This window comes from Giraffa tippelskirchi, chromosome 11 (genome assembly GCF_054371585.1).
Source record: "Giraffa tippelskirchi isolate mGirTip1 chromosome 11, T2T-mGirTip1v1.2.pri, whole genome shotgun sequence".
Lineage (NCBI taxonomy): Eukaryota > Metazoa > Chordata > Mammalia > Artiodactyla > Giraffidae > Giraffa > Giraffa tippelskirchi.
The window spans coordinates 123700428-123717150 of NC_137285.1; the positions used below are offsets into that span (position 1 = coordinate 123700428).

General features: G+C 56.0%; 1 protein-coding gene across 4 annotated transcripts in view; it reads right to left on the minus strand.

Annotated features, from left to right (window-relative positions):
• The window catches only part of ARAP1 (ArfGAP with RhoGAP domain, ankyrin repeat and PH domain 1), a 64003-nt gene that overhangs the window by 5706 nt on the left and 41574 nt on the right, over nt 1-16723 (minus strand). For 3 of the 4 annotated variants that reach the window (XM_081539473.1, XM_081539475.1, XM_081539474.1), the window contains 18 exons: nt 16104-16303; nt 15482-15567; nt 14089-14271; nt 12847-13021; nt 11532-11666; nt 7751-7886; nt 7389-7491; nt 6398-6593; nt 6089-6140; nt 5817-5980; nt 5419-5631; nt 4957-5062; nt 4405-4552; nt 4228-4314; nt 4072-4140; nt 3633-3750; nt 2135-2248; nt 1742-1887 (listed from right to left, as the gene is read on the minus strand). In XM_081539473.1, the coding sequence (XP_081395599.1) occupies nt 1742-1887; nt 2135-2248; nt 3633-3750; nt 4072-4140; nt 4228-4314; nt 4405-4552; nt 4957-5062; nt 5419-5631; nt 5817-5980; nt 6089-6140; nt 6398-6593; nt 7389-7491; nt 7751-7886; nt 11532-11666; nt 12847-13021; nt 14089-14271; nt 15482-15567; nt 16104-16303 (2431 nt within the window). Of the gene's footprint in view, nt 1-1171; nt 1205-1741; nt 1888-2134; nt 2249-3632; nt 3751-4071; nt 4141-4227; nt 4315-4404; nt 4553-4956; nt 5063-5418; nt 5632-5816; nt 5981-6088; nt 6141-6397; nt 6594-7388; nt 7492-7750; nt 7887-11531; nt 11667-12846; nt 13022-14088; nt 14272-15481; nt 15568-16103; nt 16304-16723 lie in introns of all 4 variants that reach the window. The other variant, XM_081539472.1, reaches the window with a different exon arrangement.

The following is a 16723-nucleotide window of genomic DNA, read 5'->3' on the forward strand; positions in this document are numbered from 1 at the left end:
GCTTACAAATCTGGATTTGAAACTCAGTCTACCGCCTAGAGATTGCCTTGGACAAAACACCTGAAGCCTGCTTTCTCCCTGCCAAGTGGGGACAATACCCCTCCCCACAGGACAGGAGGGAGATTACATGTCCCAGTACAGGAAAGGCTGGATACAAAGCCTGGTTCCATAAACATTAGATCTGCTTCCTCTTTCTAGCTCTCCTGCCTTCTCTCCTCTATGTCAAGGGATCAGCAGATGCTGATGCTCTTCCAGGTGCCAGGAAAAAGGCATCCCAGAACCAAGGGGGACTGACTAGAGGGGTAAGACCCAGAAGTAAGGATGTGATGATGATGACAGACGGAGGCAAAGGAGAGAAGAGGAGGCAAAGGAGAGAAGACAAGGGTCAGCAGGGGCCCAGGCTGCATTAATAGAGATAGTGTGCAAAGAGAGGGAGATGAGGGTCCTGCTCTATCTGCTCTGCTCCCTCCACACAGCCAGCCCTCTTCAGATGTCCTTAGGAGACACAAGGCGCAGGAAGGGCAGGAGACACTGGTAGGAGCTCAGGCTGGACCCCTGGGCTTAGAAACATGTTTCTGCTGACTGTCTCCGCAGAGCACCTGGACTCTGTGGTACCCAAGGCACAGCTGGGATCCACAGGGGTATTGTGGGAGGCAGGTCTCAGCTGAACCTGAGCAAGGGCTTTCTCCCAGACAGGAGTATCATTCTAGGATAGGGCAGCCCCCAGGGAGGAGAGGTTGAGATTCCCTCTCTCAGGGTGTGTAAACAAAGGCTGGCAACCAGCTACTACCAGTGGGGAATACATCACAAGCTTCTGTAGTCCTGCTCTCCTGTTTTAGGATAAGGAAAGTAACAATTATGTTCTAATAGCACTGGAACTCTCTCCAGGGTTGGAAAGAGGGTGGTTCCTATGGGCCTCCACTAACTGGCTCCACAGCTGAGTTCTTTGGAGAATTTGAGAGCATTACACTGATGGGGGACCCTGGCGAAGGACTCTGGGACAGAGCTGGTGATGAGAAGGGCAGGAGCCTAGGCCACAGCCCCCGGGTAGAGGCCAAGAAACCATGCCTGGAGATGGCCAGGAGCTCTGTCTGTGACCCTGTGCTCCCACCAGGCTCACTTGGCCCCCAGGCGGTGTAAGGCAGCTGGCAGTTGACCCAGAGCTACTCACGGTCTCAGGGGCCCCGCTCCATGGCCTCTGGCTCTGTTTGATAGAGGATCAGGGTTACGGACGAAGGAGGCCCAGGCCCAGGGCTAGGACAGTGTGTGTAGTGGTGCGTGGCAGGATGTGGCTCGTATGTGCAAAAGATGCGGGGGAGGCGCTGGGGTGGAGATGGTGTCTGGTCGGGGAGGACACCTGACGTGTGGACAGTGTGGGCACAGAGTGGGCCGGGAGTGGGTATAGCCTATGAAGCAACAAGGCATGCACGGGCCACAGCTTGTGGCTATCACCACACAGCATGTTCTTGTGGGTGACATGACCAGGCACGGGCGGACAGCACATGCCTGATGTAACGGCATTCAGGTACCAGGGCCTGGGAGGGCCCCAGGGCAAAGCCAGAGCCACAGCGGGAGGGTCTCTGAGAGTCCACAGCTCCCCACAACCAGTGCTGTGCCGTATCAAGACCCCACGATGGGGATGCTCCCGCCATCAGGCCCAGGGGGACACTGAAGCCTGGGTGACCAAGCACGCGTGGATGCAGGTGCCCACTGCAGGGCAGGACCCGGCAGGATCACGTACCCGGACCTCCTTGTAGAGCCGAAGGCAGCTGCTGTTGAGGATGAAGTAGCGATCGTGGAAGCCGCCTGTGGGCAGGCCCAGGCCCAGGAGGCTGCGGTCCTCTCGGAACTTCATCATGCCGTGCTTGGTCTCACCCACATGGCTGGCTGGGGGAGGAGTGGAGTGGGCATGGGCTGCGCCCACCCGTGGACACAGACACCCGGGGCAGGGTCTCCCAATGAAGGAAACTGCCCTGTCCTGCCCCAGCCTCTGAAGAGGCCTGCCCCACTGGTGCTCGCTGCCCGAGCCTCTCCTGCCTGGCTTCACCATATCCTGCTCTAGGTCTAGATGGAGGGACCCCCCGACCAGGCATCCCGGCCCCGCAGGCACCGCCCACCCAGGGACACCACCTACCCAGGTACAGCAGCATGGCCTCCATGGACTGGTGCTTCTTCACCACCAGGTAGCTGTCTGTGCCCAGCCCGTGCAGGATGGGAAGCACCTTCTCCGCAAAGTGCAGGGGGCGCTCTGGGGAGAGGACACTCGGTCACTGGGGCCACAAGGCTGGACAGCATTGAGGGCTGGCCCATGGACACACATCACCTATGTGGCGAACGGTACTGTCCACTGCCTCTGCCTCCTAGTGCCACATTGCTCCCCTGACCACCCCCGACACATCTGGGCAGGACCAAACCTGCTCCAACCTACCATGTTCAAAACCAAGCTGGTGATCTTTCCTGTGTGTCCTCATCAGAGCAAAGAGCACTGCCCACCAGGCTACTCAAGCCGGAAATAAACTCTCCTCCCTCTCAGTCTGCAATGTGTCGAATCTCTCTGCTTCCTTCCAGCTCCTTGCAGCCACCCTGGCGCATGATACCATCTTCCTGGACCAATGTTGTGGCCTCTGAAGCAGTCCCTGCCATGGGCTCTCATCCCCTCTCCCCGTGTCCCTCTACCCAGCAGTAAGGAGGAATCTTTTCCAGCTCCCAACCACTAACGCTTCAATGGCCTTGTGTTGTTGTCAGGCCATGATGGAGGCCTCTGCCTCCATCTTCAGCCCCACCTCGTGCCACACACCTCATTGCCCTTATCTCAAGTTCCTTGAAAGGATAGTGTCCCTGGCCACCACAGGGCCTTTGTCCATGCTGTCCCCACTGCCTGTAAGTACATCCCTCTCTTCTTCGCCAAGTAACCTCTACTCTTCCTTAACCTCCTAGTCCAGGGACTCCAAAGCCAGAGACCTTGTTATAAGTTCTGGTGGCATTATGGCCCTTTCTTTCATAGAAGTTAACACAGCTGTAGTTGTGTGTTTATGGGTGTGATCACAGGATCAGTATCTCTACTTCATACTAGAGTAACCCCTGTGAGGGAAGGGACTATGTGCCCGACTCTCCTGCTGAGTGCCTGGCACTCAACAAACAACAGTAAAACAAATGAACAGATACGCCCTCAACCTCCACTGCCAATGAGACCATCCTTCACCCTAAAATGCCTTTTTAATCACCCCCCTTCACCACCGTGGCCCCTTAACGACACCATCACCAGCACCGCACCCCGTTTCTCCAGCATGCTTATCACCACCCAATACCTGCTTCACCACCCATGTTGTCACTCACAATCCCATTATCAAATTCAGCATCTCCACCCTTGCAAGCAACACCAATCTCATTAACATTTGAGAAAGTGCCACAGCTGACACGATCTACTCCTTCACCATCCCTCCCATTAGCCATGTTACAGCTGCCACCTGAACCCCCACCAGCACACTTTCACCACCATCACTGAGGTCACAACTTGACAGCAACATCCATCACCTAAAACCCCCCTTGCCACCAGTATCACCAAACTGTGGGATAGAGGACGACAGACTGGGGCTGCCCCATTTCTTGCACCAGTCCTGGTGGTCACGCACCTGCCTCCTCCCTCTCATTGACCTCGAAGCAGGTCCAATAGTCCTTCTCCCTGATGCCCACATTCCTGCGATCCAGGATCTCCAAGGTAAGCTCCTCTGCAGTCATGGATGCTGGGATCTGCGAGGACCCAAGAGGAGGAAGAGGAGATCAGCCTATCCAATCCCCAGCCCCCACTCTGTCACAACCTTGCTGTGTGATCCAGGGACCAAGCCCACCCCTCTCAGGGTCCTCTGGAGTACTGGGATGCAGGAGGCTGTCTCTGAGTGGTCCTGATAGGTGAGGAGAAGGGAAAGAGGCCCTGGCAATGGCCAGATACAGGTCCCAAACCAGGGCTCCCCTGGGGGTGGAAGCCATGCTCCCTGGTCATCGGAGCCTGCGCCTGGTGCAGCCTGACTCTCCTACCCCTACCTCCCTGGCCTCTTGGTCCCTGGTCCTCACCTTGACATGTTGCTCCGCCTCTGCCTTCTTCTCCTCTAGGTACACGGTACAGATGAAGTCACCGGCGTGCTGCAGGGAGACAGGGCTCAGCGGGAGGCCTGGGGAGTGGGTGCAGGTGCCTGGCCTGAGCCCCCCACCCCAGGCCCTGTCCTTCACCTGGGTCCCGCTAGCAGTGCCAGCCACACGCATCTTCACGATGGCAGTGACCTCCTCCCGCTGCTTCCTCAGCTCCTCTTCATCCACCTGCGAAGGGGGAAGGGACAGGGACAGACGGTCACTGCCGCCTGTGAGGCTGAATGCTGCCCGCCGCTGCCCACCGGCTGGGGAACGCACGCTAAACACCACCACATAGTGGTTGATGAGGTCTTCCACCACACGGCCAGCCTTGTAGTCCTGCCCATCTGTCTGGAAGAGCGTGGGCCCAAACACAATAGCCAGGTTGTGTGTGTTCATCTGGTTCGTGTCTGAGAAGCACTGGACACTGGACACAGGAGGACGGAAGCCTTGAATGAGGGGTCTAACTCAGGACTTCCCTACCTCACCTTCCTAATTCCTGCCAGGTCCATGAATGGCTCCTGGAGTGAAGCCAGGGTAGGTCCCAGTAAGAGAGGACCACTAGTTAAGAGGACGAGGGGACAGTCTTTCTGACCAAGTCTTGGGTCCCAGCAAGACTGGGAAACTGAGATATGTGGCTGCTGGCTGAAACCTCCTCTACTCTCCCACCCTGAAGGAAGCAAGCTGGCAGCCAAAGTGTCCAAGACCAGGGCATATCATAAGGCAACACTTGGTTCCCAGACCCACCTGGTTCCCAGGGGAGAAGAGTCAGCCAGGTTGGGAGTAGAAGAGTCTTTTTCACCCCAGCCCCCCAGGAGTGCTGCTCCTCACCAGTACAAGTGGCTGATAAGAGCCTTCACTGTGGCCCGGTTGACTGGGGGCAGACGTGCCAGAAGCTCTCGATACCTGGACACCTTCTCCTCCTCATCCTCAATCTCTGGGTGGCGGGAGATGGATCAGGTCAGGAATCCCCCCCCAGTAACCACATTCCCTGTCCCACCCCTCTGGCTACTCTGCCTCTCATCCTAGGTGATACCACTCTCTACCCGCCTCTAAGTCAAATAAGGCCAGCCATGTAACAGAAAGAAAGAATTCTCCAACTCCAAGGGACCCCAGCTCTGCATAGAGTGACAATGGGAATGAGAGGCAAGGAGGAAGGGGCACTAGAGTCCACCGCTGGGGCATGCTTAGCCCCAAGTGCATGATGGGGAGGGCAGGGAAAACTGCGATAAGAGTGTTCAAGTCAGCAGCACTGGCTTGGGTCTCAGACTGGGCACGGACTGCAGGGCCCACCTGAGGCCTCCAGCCAGGCTAGGCGCTGGACTCGAGTGAAGAGCCCATCGGGCAGATCTCGCAGGAAGCGCTTGAGTGCGGAGGAGACGTCGTCCACGTGCTGCTCGCCCTCCTTGAGGCGCACAGAGCGAGCGTCCAACCGTAGGCTCTCCAGCAGCCGTAGTGTCTTTGACGTCTGCCCACACTTGCGATAGATGCCCTCTGAGGTCAGGCCTGGAGAAGGGTGGGGCTGAGCTGGGGGCGTGGCCGAGCCGGGGCGTGGCCAAACATGAGGGGCTCGAGGCTTTCAGGGAGATCCCAGGAAGGCGAGGCTCGGCCTCTTCGGCAGGAGGTGAAAGTCTCTCTGGGAGGGGCTGGGTGGGGAGGGGCGGGGCCTGTGCCATGGAGGCGGAGCTCACCGCACTGCGTGATGTAGTCCACACAGCGGTACACAATCACAGGGATATCCGAATCTCCCAGCTGCTGCTCTGACAACGTGTCCCCCGAGCTGGCCGCTGCTTTCTGGATGGCCCCTAGCCAGCCCATGAAGTCCAGCCGCCGCTCCCCCTGGATGTACAGCGTCCTGGGCCGGGAAGTCAGTCACTTGGGGGACCTACCACCTGTCCCACCCCGCCCAGGCCTGTCAGACTGCCCAGGCTTCTCAGAGCCCCTCCGGGAAGCCAAGGCTCACCTCCGTCGCTCCACCAGCACCAGCACCTGGTTCTCACTGTCCCCCTGGACGGCTGTGGAGAAGCCAGTTGAGCTGAGGTCCAGGCCTCGTTCATGGTCCCTAATCTGCTCCCTCCCGAAGCGCTCTGGGTCCACCCACCAATTCATGGGGTGGCTGAGATGCACCCCAAGGACAGGCGAAGACATGAGCAGGCAGGCTGCTCCTTCTGGCCGGGTTAGGGTAGAGTTCAGACTTAAGGAGAGGGGCTGGGGCCTGGGAGCCCAGGATAGGGTGCCCTGGAGATTGGGGCCCAGGTCCAGGCGTACGCACAAAGCTCCTGTAATTTCCGAAGTTGCAGCGGCTCCTCACAGGGCCCCTCTGGGAAGACAGCGTAGAGCTCGGAGCCGGTGAGGGCAAACCAGCCCTCCTGGGCCCGCTGTAGGCTCAGGCCAGCTTTGTAGGGAAGGCGTCCAAGCCTCTCAAAGTCCCGAGCCAGCAGATCCTCAGCCAGGGGAGGCACGAATGCCTGGTGGGGAGGCCAGGGACAGGGGAGACGGCCAGGGAGACTGCATCAGCCAACAGCACTGCCCACCTGGGATACCCCAGGTGTTTGGCTTGTGGGCATGTACCCATTTTTCACACAGTGCAGTGAACTAATGTGGGTATCATGTCCCATTTCATACCATTAGATATGCCCTCCTCTGGAATGCCTTCCCAGACACCATTAGGGATGTCCTTTCTTTGGGGCACCAAGGCATTCTTGCCCTCTGTTGTAGTACCAACTACAGTTTCTGCTGTTTGGACCCCATCTGTCTCCTCTACTAGCCTGGGAGCCACTGAGGATCATGACTGGTTCATCCAGGTCCCCAGGGCTCCGAGAACTGACCCTCAGGAGGCCCCCAGATGACTGACCAATGAACAAGAGAAGAGAGTCACAGACGCTCACAACTCAGAGACCCTAGATGGTATCTGATTCTAGTCCCCAGGAGAGAGCTCTCCTCTGCAGCCTCCCTGCCTCCTTCCAGGACAAGGCGCTCACTCCCCTAGAGCCAGCACTGTCCATCCTAGGATGGCTCTTTCATTATTAAACATATATTGAGTACCTAGGGATTGCAAGGCCCACAGTCCTGCTTCCACAGAATTGAGCTAGGTCTCCTGACTCCCCCGCCCCCAACGCCCAGAAGGGCTGCAAATTACATCTGGCCCTGCGTCCTGTGTCTTCTGTCTTCCATCCAGCCCTGATCCATAAAGCGGGAAAGCCGAGGTCCTACCCAGCACCCCGACAGACTCCCCCCACATCAGCCTGCTAACCCAGGCCCACCTTGGCAATGCACTTGACCCACTCACGAGCCAGCTCTGCGCTCTCCAGCCCAAACAGGTATAGCCGCTCTCCTTCTGTGTACACTTCAAAGGTGTGCTCAAAACTGTTGATACACAGGCCAGGATTCAGGCCCACTCTGCCAAGCACTGGCCCACCTCCACCCATTGCCCCTGAGACTACCCTTCCCTGGTCCCATAAGAGGTTAGGGCCTCAGGAGACCTGGTTTAGCCCTTGCACAGCACCAGCTTGCTGTGTGACCCCAGGGAGAGTCCACCCGTCTCTGGGCCTGTTTCCCAATCTCCCCAGTGGAGGGTTGGACCTTACATCAATAACAGTCTGTGATTCTGCCCGGGGGTGCTCACCCATGGGTGTCAGGAGTGGGCACTGCCAGACACACAATCTCGCTGGCCCGAATCTCCCCGTTGGGGGTCACTGCCCGCTCGTTCTCATAGTAGCTCAGGACCCCGTCACTAAGCACACACCAACGTCGGCTGAACTCTGGGGAGAAGACAGGCACGGGAACCATGAGGGAGCCCTCCACCCTCACCTGAACATTACCACTGCATCCTCCCTGGGCCCCCACTCCCATCTGACTCATGTCCTCTTCACTCTAATTCACAAGCTTCCCCCAAACCCATCTTCCTCCCTGTAGCCCCAGCAAGCCAGCCCCACCCACCTCTCCAGCTGCCTCTCTGACTACTCTGGATACACATTCCACACTCCCTGCTTTTGCTTGCCCTATTCCCTTTACCCACACCCTCCCACCCTTCAGTTTAGTTCAGTTTAGTCACTCAGTTGTGTCTGCTCAGTTGTGTCCGACTCTTTGCGACCCCATGAATTGCAGCATGCCAGGCCTCTGTCCATCACCAACTCCCGGAGTTTACCCAAACTCATGTCCATTGAGTCGGTGATGCCATCCAGCCATCTCATCCTCTGTCGTCCCCTTCTCCTCCTGCCCCCAATCCTTCCCAGCATTAGGGTCTTTTCCAGTGAGTCAACTCTTCACATGAGGTGGCCCAAGTATTGGAGTTTCAGCTTCAACATCAGTCCTTCCAATGAACATCCAGGACTGATCTCCTTTAGGATGGACTGGTTGGATCTCCTTGCAGTCCAAGGGACTCTCAAGAGTCTTCTCCAACACCACAGTTCAAAAGCATCAATTCTTTGGTGCTCAGCTTTCTTCACAGTCCAACTCTCACATCCATACATGACCACTGGAAAAACCATAGCCTTGACTAGATGGACTTTTGTTGGCAAAGTAATGTCTCTGCTTTTTAATATGCTATCTAGGTTGGCCATAACTTTCCTTCCAAGGAGTAAGCGTCTTTTAATTTCATGGCTGCAATCACCATCAGCAGTGATTTTGGAGCCCCCCAAAATAAAGTCTGACACTGTTTCCTCATCCATTCCCCATGAAGTGAGGGGACCAGATGCCATGATCTTAGTTTTCTGAATGTTGAGCTTTAAGCCAACTTTTTCACTCTCCTCTCTCACTTTCATCAAGAGGCTTTTTATTTCCTTTTCACTTTCTGCCATAAGGGTGGTGTCATCTGAATATCTGAGGTTATTGATATTTCTCCCGGCAATCTTGATTCCAGCTTGTGCTTCTTCCAGCCCAGCGTTTCTCATGATGTACTCTGCATATAAGTTAAATAAGCAAGGTGACAATATACAGCCTTGACGGACTCCTTTTCCTGTTTGGAACCAGTCTGTTGTTCCATGTCCAGTTCTAACTGTTGCTTCCTGACCTGCATACAGATTTCTCAGGAGGCAGGTCAGGTGGTCTGGTATTCCCATCTCTTTGAGAATTTTCCAGTTTCTTGTGATCCACAAAGTCAAAGGCTTTGGCATAGTCAATTAAGCAGAAATAGATGTTTTTCTGGAACTCTTGCTTTTTTGATGATCCAGTGGATGTTGGCAATTTGATCTCTGGTTCCTCTGCCTTTTCTAAATCCAGCTTGAACATCTGGAAGTTCATGGTTCACGTATTGCTGAAGCCTGGCTTGGAGAATTTTGAGCATTACTTTACTAGCGTGTGAGATGAGTGCAATTGTGTGGCAGTTTGAGCATTCTTTGGTATTGCCTTTCTTTGGGATTAGAATGAAAACTGACCTTTTCCAGTCCTGTGGCCACTGCTGAGTTTTCCAAATTTGCTGGCCTATTGAGTGCAGCACTTTCACAGCATCATCTTTCAGGATTTGAAATAGCTCAACTGGAATTCCATCACCTCCACTAGCTTTGTTCGTAGTGATGCTTTCTAAGGCCCACTTGATTTCACATTCCAGAATGTCTGACTCTAGGTGAGTGATCACACCATCGTGATTATCTGGGTCGTGAAGATCTTTTTTGTACAGTTCTTCTGTGTATTCTTGCCACCTCTTCTTAATATCTTCTGCTTCTGTTAGGTCCATACCATTTCTGTCCTTTATCGAGCCCATCTTTGCATGAAATGTTCCCTTGGTATCTCTAATTTTCTTGAAGAGATCTCTAGTCTTTCCCATTGTATTGTTTTCCTCTATTTCTTTGCACTGATCGCTGAGGAAGGCTTTCTTATCTCTCCTTGCTATTCTTTGGAACTCTGCATTCAAATGGGAATATCTTTCCTTTTCGCTTCTCTTCTTTTCCCAGCTATTTGTAAGGCCTCCTCAGACAGCCATTCTGCTTTTTTTGCATTTCTCTTCCATGGGGATGGTCTTGATCCCCATCTTCTGTACAATGTCACGAACCTCCATCCATAGTTCATCAGGCACTCTATCAGATCTAGTTCCTTAAATCTATTTCTCACTTCCACTGTATAATCATAAGGGATTTCAAGGCCAGCCCAAATGCCCAGGAAGACTTTCATAAGGTAACCCCCGTGCCCCACCCTCCTCTGCCAGCAGGACCTACTACTCTGTACTCTGCTTCCTCCTATAATGGATCTAAGGAGACTGACAAGATTCCATAAAGGAACAGAAATGGGAGTCTGGACCAGGAAAGTAGGAGAAAATAACGACTGTCAAGGTCACGCAGGCTCGTATAATTCATAGCACTGAGCATTACATAGGCTCAGAGCGTCCTGGCATCCATGGGAAAAAAAAAAAGGATGAGTGAGGCAGTTACATAAATGATACTGCCAAGCAGAGGGACGTAGACTAGGGGCAGTGCCCCAGGGGCAGTGAGGTGGTGAGCTGCACAGAGTTCCCAAGAAATCTGTTTGGGAGTTGGAGAGTTTCATCTGGGGGTGCTGAGGGATGCAGTGAGCAACGGCCTCAATAATGCTCATACAGCAGAGTCTCTCATCCTGTCTACGAGAACATGACATTTGCCCTCTGAGGGCGGTGTCCCCCAGAGGCTGCCTCCCAGGCTGAGCTTCCTCCAGGACCTCCGCCCTGCTTCAGTCATTCCTCATCCTATGGCCCTGCAGCACACAGGCCCACAGAGAACCATAAACAGACTCAGAAATAGACAAATTAAGGTCAGGTAAGTAGTGTGAAAAAAGGGCTTGCTATTGTGGATTAAGTGGTTGGGAATAAAATCTTCAAGGAGTGACACTGAAAGAGACCTGTTTTTAAATAAGGGACTAACCATGCAGATATTTAGGGAAATGCACTTTGGGCAGAGGGAACCACAAGTACAAAGGGTCTGGTGAGTGTGCATGTTTACGAAGCAGCAAGGAGGCCAGTAAAGCTGGAGAGGAGACAGAGAGGTAATGGGGTGGGGCAGCCGATGTGCGTGTCCTTGCGGGACTTGGTAATAAGGACTGTGGATTGTACTCAGAGATGGGAGCAAATGGAAGGCTGAGGAGAGAGATGACAGAGCTTTAAACTTAGTCTTCAAATTTCCCAACATCCAAGTACTCTAAATACCAGCTGCCCCAGCCCAGGGCCCACACCTAGTAGGCGCTCAATAAAGGGCTTCTTTGAGCTCAAGGAAACTCTGGCAGTGGCTCACTCTGCAGTGCCATGCTCCACTCTCACTGGATCAGCCCATTTATTAAGCACTCACTGTATAACCAAGACCACACCCAGGACACCTTGCAGGGTGACTAGACTAGAGTGTACTTGGCTCCCTCAGGGAGTCCCCCAGCCTGACCAGTTCTGGCTTCTCTGGCCCTGCCACCATGCCAGAATGCCATGGCAAGGGCAGGGTCCTGGCACCCACCTTCCCGGGCCCGGCGGTCCTGCAGCAGCTTCCCTGCAGAAGCAGTCTTGTAGACGAAGCTGCTGTGGCTCACAGTTGGCAGGATAACTGAGTAGTGCTTTTCCAGGGGCCTCACTGAATCCAGCCGAGGTACCTCTTTGGGGAAGGGAGGGAAAAAGTGGCTGGTCACCATCCAAGGGAGTACCCCCTCACCCCCACCTGGACTGGGTATTTAAGCTGGCACTCAAGTCACCCGCCCCTGCTCCCCAGCATTGTTCCCTGACTAGCACCCTTGGGCTCCTACTGCCACATTCCGGATTTTGCCTAAACCTTTCTCCACCTTTCCCATTTTGCGTAAATTCCGTCCCACTCACAAGGCCTGGCTCTAGTACCTCTCCTTCCAGGGAGCTTCCCTGACTCTCCAGCCCAGCTCTTCCTGTTGGAAGCACAGGGCCAGCACACTAGAATGAGGGGGGCCTGGAGCAAACTCTCTAACAATCCCCAGAGGGAGCTTGTCTCAGACAATGCAAAGCCTAAGGAAGCAGCCTGGCTCCAGCCCTGCTCCCTGCGGTCCCAAAGCCCAAGCCAGCTGGGTGGTCTCCTGTGCCTTCCCGGACACCTGGGCTCCCTCCAGCCCAGCGTGCCCCACCCACCCATGGGTGGGTGGGCCAGAGTCCTGGCCGCCAGGCTCCACCCTTGGTCCTGCGATGTAGCCCCAGAGGCTAGTAGTGGGCCATGACCAGTGACGCTCACCCCCACCACCCCCTTCTCAGCTACCCCGAGAGTGGGAGCCAAATGGGACCCAACCCAACTGCAACAGAGCTCCACCCAGAGACCGGCAGACAGGGCTGCCCGGGTGAGTCCCTCCACACACAGGAAATGCAGCACACCCCCACACATACACAGCAACACAGACACGCTCTGCACACACACACACAAACCCTGAAGCCCTCGACATCCCCAGGTGCAAGGAAGCAGAGCCACAGCAGCTCAGAGACACACAGACCCGGGCTTATGGACGCTGCCCGGAGGTCCCACACTGTGGACCAGAGAGGGACCCACAAACACAGAGATGCAGAGACAGAGACACAAAGGGACACGTGTATGAAGGGGAAGCCAGAGGCACAAATGCCTAAAAATCATGTAAACGTCACACACACACTGTCGCACCAGGACCCCTGGAAAAGCTGCAATGACAGCTCAAGTGGTATATGAACCGGACCTCACAGGACGATACCCCTCCACTGGCACCCAACAACCAGCATCCATCCCCTCCCAAGGGCCTGACCCTGGCAGCAGGGAGGTGCCATCCCTTGAGGTGAACAGTCCCACTCACCTGTGGTCCGGTTGTTCCGAAGGAATTCCATCTGCAGTGTCTGTCCTGCCTGCTCGGCAAGAGCCAGGGGCGTGGGGGCCTCGGGGTCCCCTGAGAAGCAGTTGACCCCAGCCCCACAGCCCAGAAGCGCCTGGGTCTCAGCCAGGTCTGAGGTGGTGACTGCGGCACACAGGGCCTGGAAGGAGGGGAGAGGAGGGGGAGGGTCAGGCCGAGCCGGAGGGAGGGGCCAGTGGGACAGTGTCCAACGGGCGAGAGGGAGGAAGAGGAAGGAGTCACCTAGGTCAAGGGCCCACCCTCAGAGTGCAAGAGAAACAAAGGAGGAAGACAGACAAGAGGAGAAAAAGAAATGCCAAAGGGAGTGAGCCGGGAGGGGCATCCCCTTAGGGGTCCTAGCCATCCAGGCCTCACCCTGCTGACAGCCCCCTGGGACCGTCAGCCACCAGGCCTTTCTCTAGAGGATCTCAAGCTCCCTCTGCCTTGAGGAAGGGCAGAGGGGGGTGCTTTGTAGCTCATTCCTCCCACATTTGAATTCCTCACCGCCTGCCCATCCCTCCCAACCAATGGGAGTTGCCGCCCCTCCTGGCTGGCGGCTAGACTGGGCTGGGCTGGGGGCTGGACGCCTGGGTTCCTGGGAGGTGGAGGCCTGGCTCCCACTGGGCTTCTAGCTGGACTGAGCCTGACTGGGTGGGGCTACTTGGGGGAAGGGCTGAAGGTTGACCAGAGGTCACAAGTGGCAACCCCCGCCCCCCACCAGCCTCAGAGGCGGTTACCTCCTACTCAGGCCAAGCCAGACCAGGGACAGGGCTTGGCTCCCGGTCTGCCGGGGCTTGGGGGCCCATGAGGGGCCTCATCTTGAGTGGGGTGTGGATGGGGGGCGGGTTGGAGCAGCCAGCTGTTTTTCATGAGCCTGACAGGAAATAGCATCCCCATCAAGTTCACTCCTTTTGGCAGGATTCAGAAGGAGCAGGATGGGGTGCGGAGACAGAGGAATGGGGGGGGGGAGGCAGACAGATGCTAGGGACGTGGCCTTGGCCCAAGGGTCAGGCCTGGCTCCTCCTTAGTTTGTCCCAACTGTCCCTGTGGCTTAGGCAGTGTCCTTCTGCCATCTGGGCGTCAGTTTCCCTACAGGACTGCTCCTCACTCTGAGCTAGTGGGAAAGCTGGGCTGAGACAGAGTGAGGAATGATGGGGACATGACTAACGGGGGTGGTTTCAGGGGGCCTCACGGGCCTAGTGCCCTGACCTTGTCCAGCTCCTCCTGGTTGCCAAAGAGTGGGTGGTAGCGGCGGTACTTGCCCTCGCGGTATTTCGCTTCTAGGTGGCACCGCCGGGCACTGGGGCTGCTGTTGGGCTGCAGGGCCTCGCTGGGGGGCACGTTGGCTGCCCAGAAGTGGTTCCCGGCAGCATTGCCCAGCTGTAAGAAGAGCTGTAGGTGCAGGAAAGAGGTCAGAAGGGCAGCCTACAGCTGGAGCCCATGCCCAGCAAAGCCTTGGTTTTGAGGTTGTTAAGTGAGGGGCTGAAAGAGCCAGGCCCTCCACCCACTCTCCCATCAGGGAAGCTGAGGGGACAGCCTGGCCTGCTGGTGGCCCTGGGTGCTCCCTCACTAACGCTGGGCCTAAGCCCAGTCCCCCAGCTCAGTTATGGGACCAGAGGCAGAAAGTCTAACAGGTGGAGGCCCAGGTTGGGTGCCTGGTTGGGTGCCTTGCTATCTCCCCACCTAGTCCCACATCTGGAACTCTGCATTCCTAAGACTATCACAGCTGGTGGGGGCCTAGCCTCTCAGCCAACTGGGTGGACAGGGATTATGAAAACATCTCCTGTCTCTGACATTCCTCTCTGGGCTCAGAGGAAGAGGGGTGAAGGCAGACTTTGGCATAGGCTCCGGCACTCAGGGGACTAGGGTATGCATTCTTTCACTGTGCTGATCACTTGTGCCACAGCTATTTCCTGGGCCCCCCAGTTTGCCTGCTTGCCGGGTGCTGCGTGGGGTGCTGGAGTCAGAGCAGAGAACAAAGCAGAAACAGTCCCAACCGCCACTGACTCACACTGTGACTCCGGGAAAGTCATTTTCTCTCCCTGCGTCTCAATATCCTCTGTAAACTGGGGTTCTAACCCTAAGTCACAGGGGATATGACACCCAAACTGCTCTGGGGTCTGCAGCTTGGCTGGGGTGGTAAGGAAGGTGGTGTGTGGTCAGGCCCTGGCCCAGCCTCCTGTTGCAGGTTTTCCCCTGTGACTATCACACATATCAGTACCTGGCAACCCCAAGCACACAGGCACAAATGTACACACGTGAGTATCCCCCAGTGGGTACTCAGACCCACTGGCACACATGAGGAGAGATAAAATGAAGTAAATATTTTAGGCTTTGCAAGATAAGTCTCTGTGACATATTCCTTTTCTTCTTCTTCTTCTTTTTTAGCAATCTTTAAAATTGTAAAAACATTCTTAGCTCACCAGCCAGTTTGCTAACTTTGCCAAAAATCAACTTGCTCCAAACCCCACCCACTAGATGATCCCGAAGGTCTCTCTCTAGCTCCACGGCATTGAGGCCAGTGAAGTGGGGGAAAAGGGGTGGGAGATCCAGGCAGGAGCCAAGAGGGACAGACCCCAAACACAGCTAGTTGGCTCCCCACCTCGATGAGTGTTTCCGTCCACACCTTCCTGTCCATCTTCAGGCTCCGCACCTTGGAGACACCAGCACCCAGGCCACGGTGCTCCCCTGCAGACAGAAGGCCAGACACACGGTCATCGGGGGGCCCTCTCCTTTACAGGAGCAGCCCCCTCTCCCCACCACACCCCAGGGCCCATGGGGGCAGACATGGAGAGGCCTTGGACAGGACCCCAGGGCTAGGCCTGCGGTTCCCACACAGTTCCATCCCCCTGTGGATGAAAACACTAACTCCCGCCTCTGCTTGCAAAGCCCTGCCTGACCTAGCCTACTTCTGCTCCTCTGATGTGACCAGGGTGCTGGATTCCAACAGGCCTAGGCTCAAATCCAGACTCACTCACTTGCCAGGGGACCCCGAAGAAGCCCCTTTCCCTCTCTGTGCCTCAGAGTCCCCATAGTAAGTGAGAAGTTGAATCCCTGCCACGCAGGTTAATCATGGTGGGAAAGGCTTGACACATAAGCGCCACTTCATCAACGATGCTCTCTGACACTGCCTTCGCTCCAGCCCCTCCAGTCAGACAGACCACCTGCCTTCTGGACACCCCAGCCCTGTCTTGCCCTGGCCTGGCACCCTGCCCGCTACACACCTGCACAGCGCTTGCAGATGACGACACAGAGGTTGATGGAGGCCCAGTCAGGCTGGGCAGCCCCGCAGTCAGCACAGAACCTGTTGGGGGCCGTGGCCCAGATGCGCTCGGCCACTTCTGAGGTGGACAGGGCCTCGGCGATGGCTCCCTGCATGGCCTCCAGCCACTGCTCCTTCTCCAGTTCCGATTCAGCTGAGAAGCTGGGGACACAGGAGTGGGGTGGGGGACTGGTTGGGAAAGGGCTCAGCGAGATTGGGGAACAGCCTGAGGGGGCACAGCATGAAGTGGGGGTAACAATGCATTGAGAGCTGATAGTCAAAAGGGGGAGGTGCCCAGGGTCCCTGGGGAGGATGGGCATGGGCAGCAACAAGGACACCCCAACCTCGGCCCCACCCAGGGAGTAGAAAATGATGCTGGGAAGAAATGGTGCCTAAGACCTGACAGATGAGAAGGGTGGTGAGGTGAAGAGGTGGAAAGGTGTTCAAGACAGAGGGAACAGCATGTGCAAAGGGACATGAAGGTACACAGGGCATTCCAGGGCCCACAGACAGAGTGGGTGTACAGGCAGAAAAGAAGCTGAGAGACAGAGAGGGCAAACTTGTGCCATGCAGAGGAGGTCA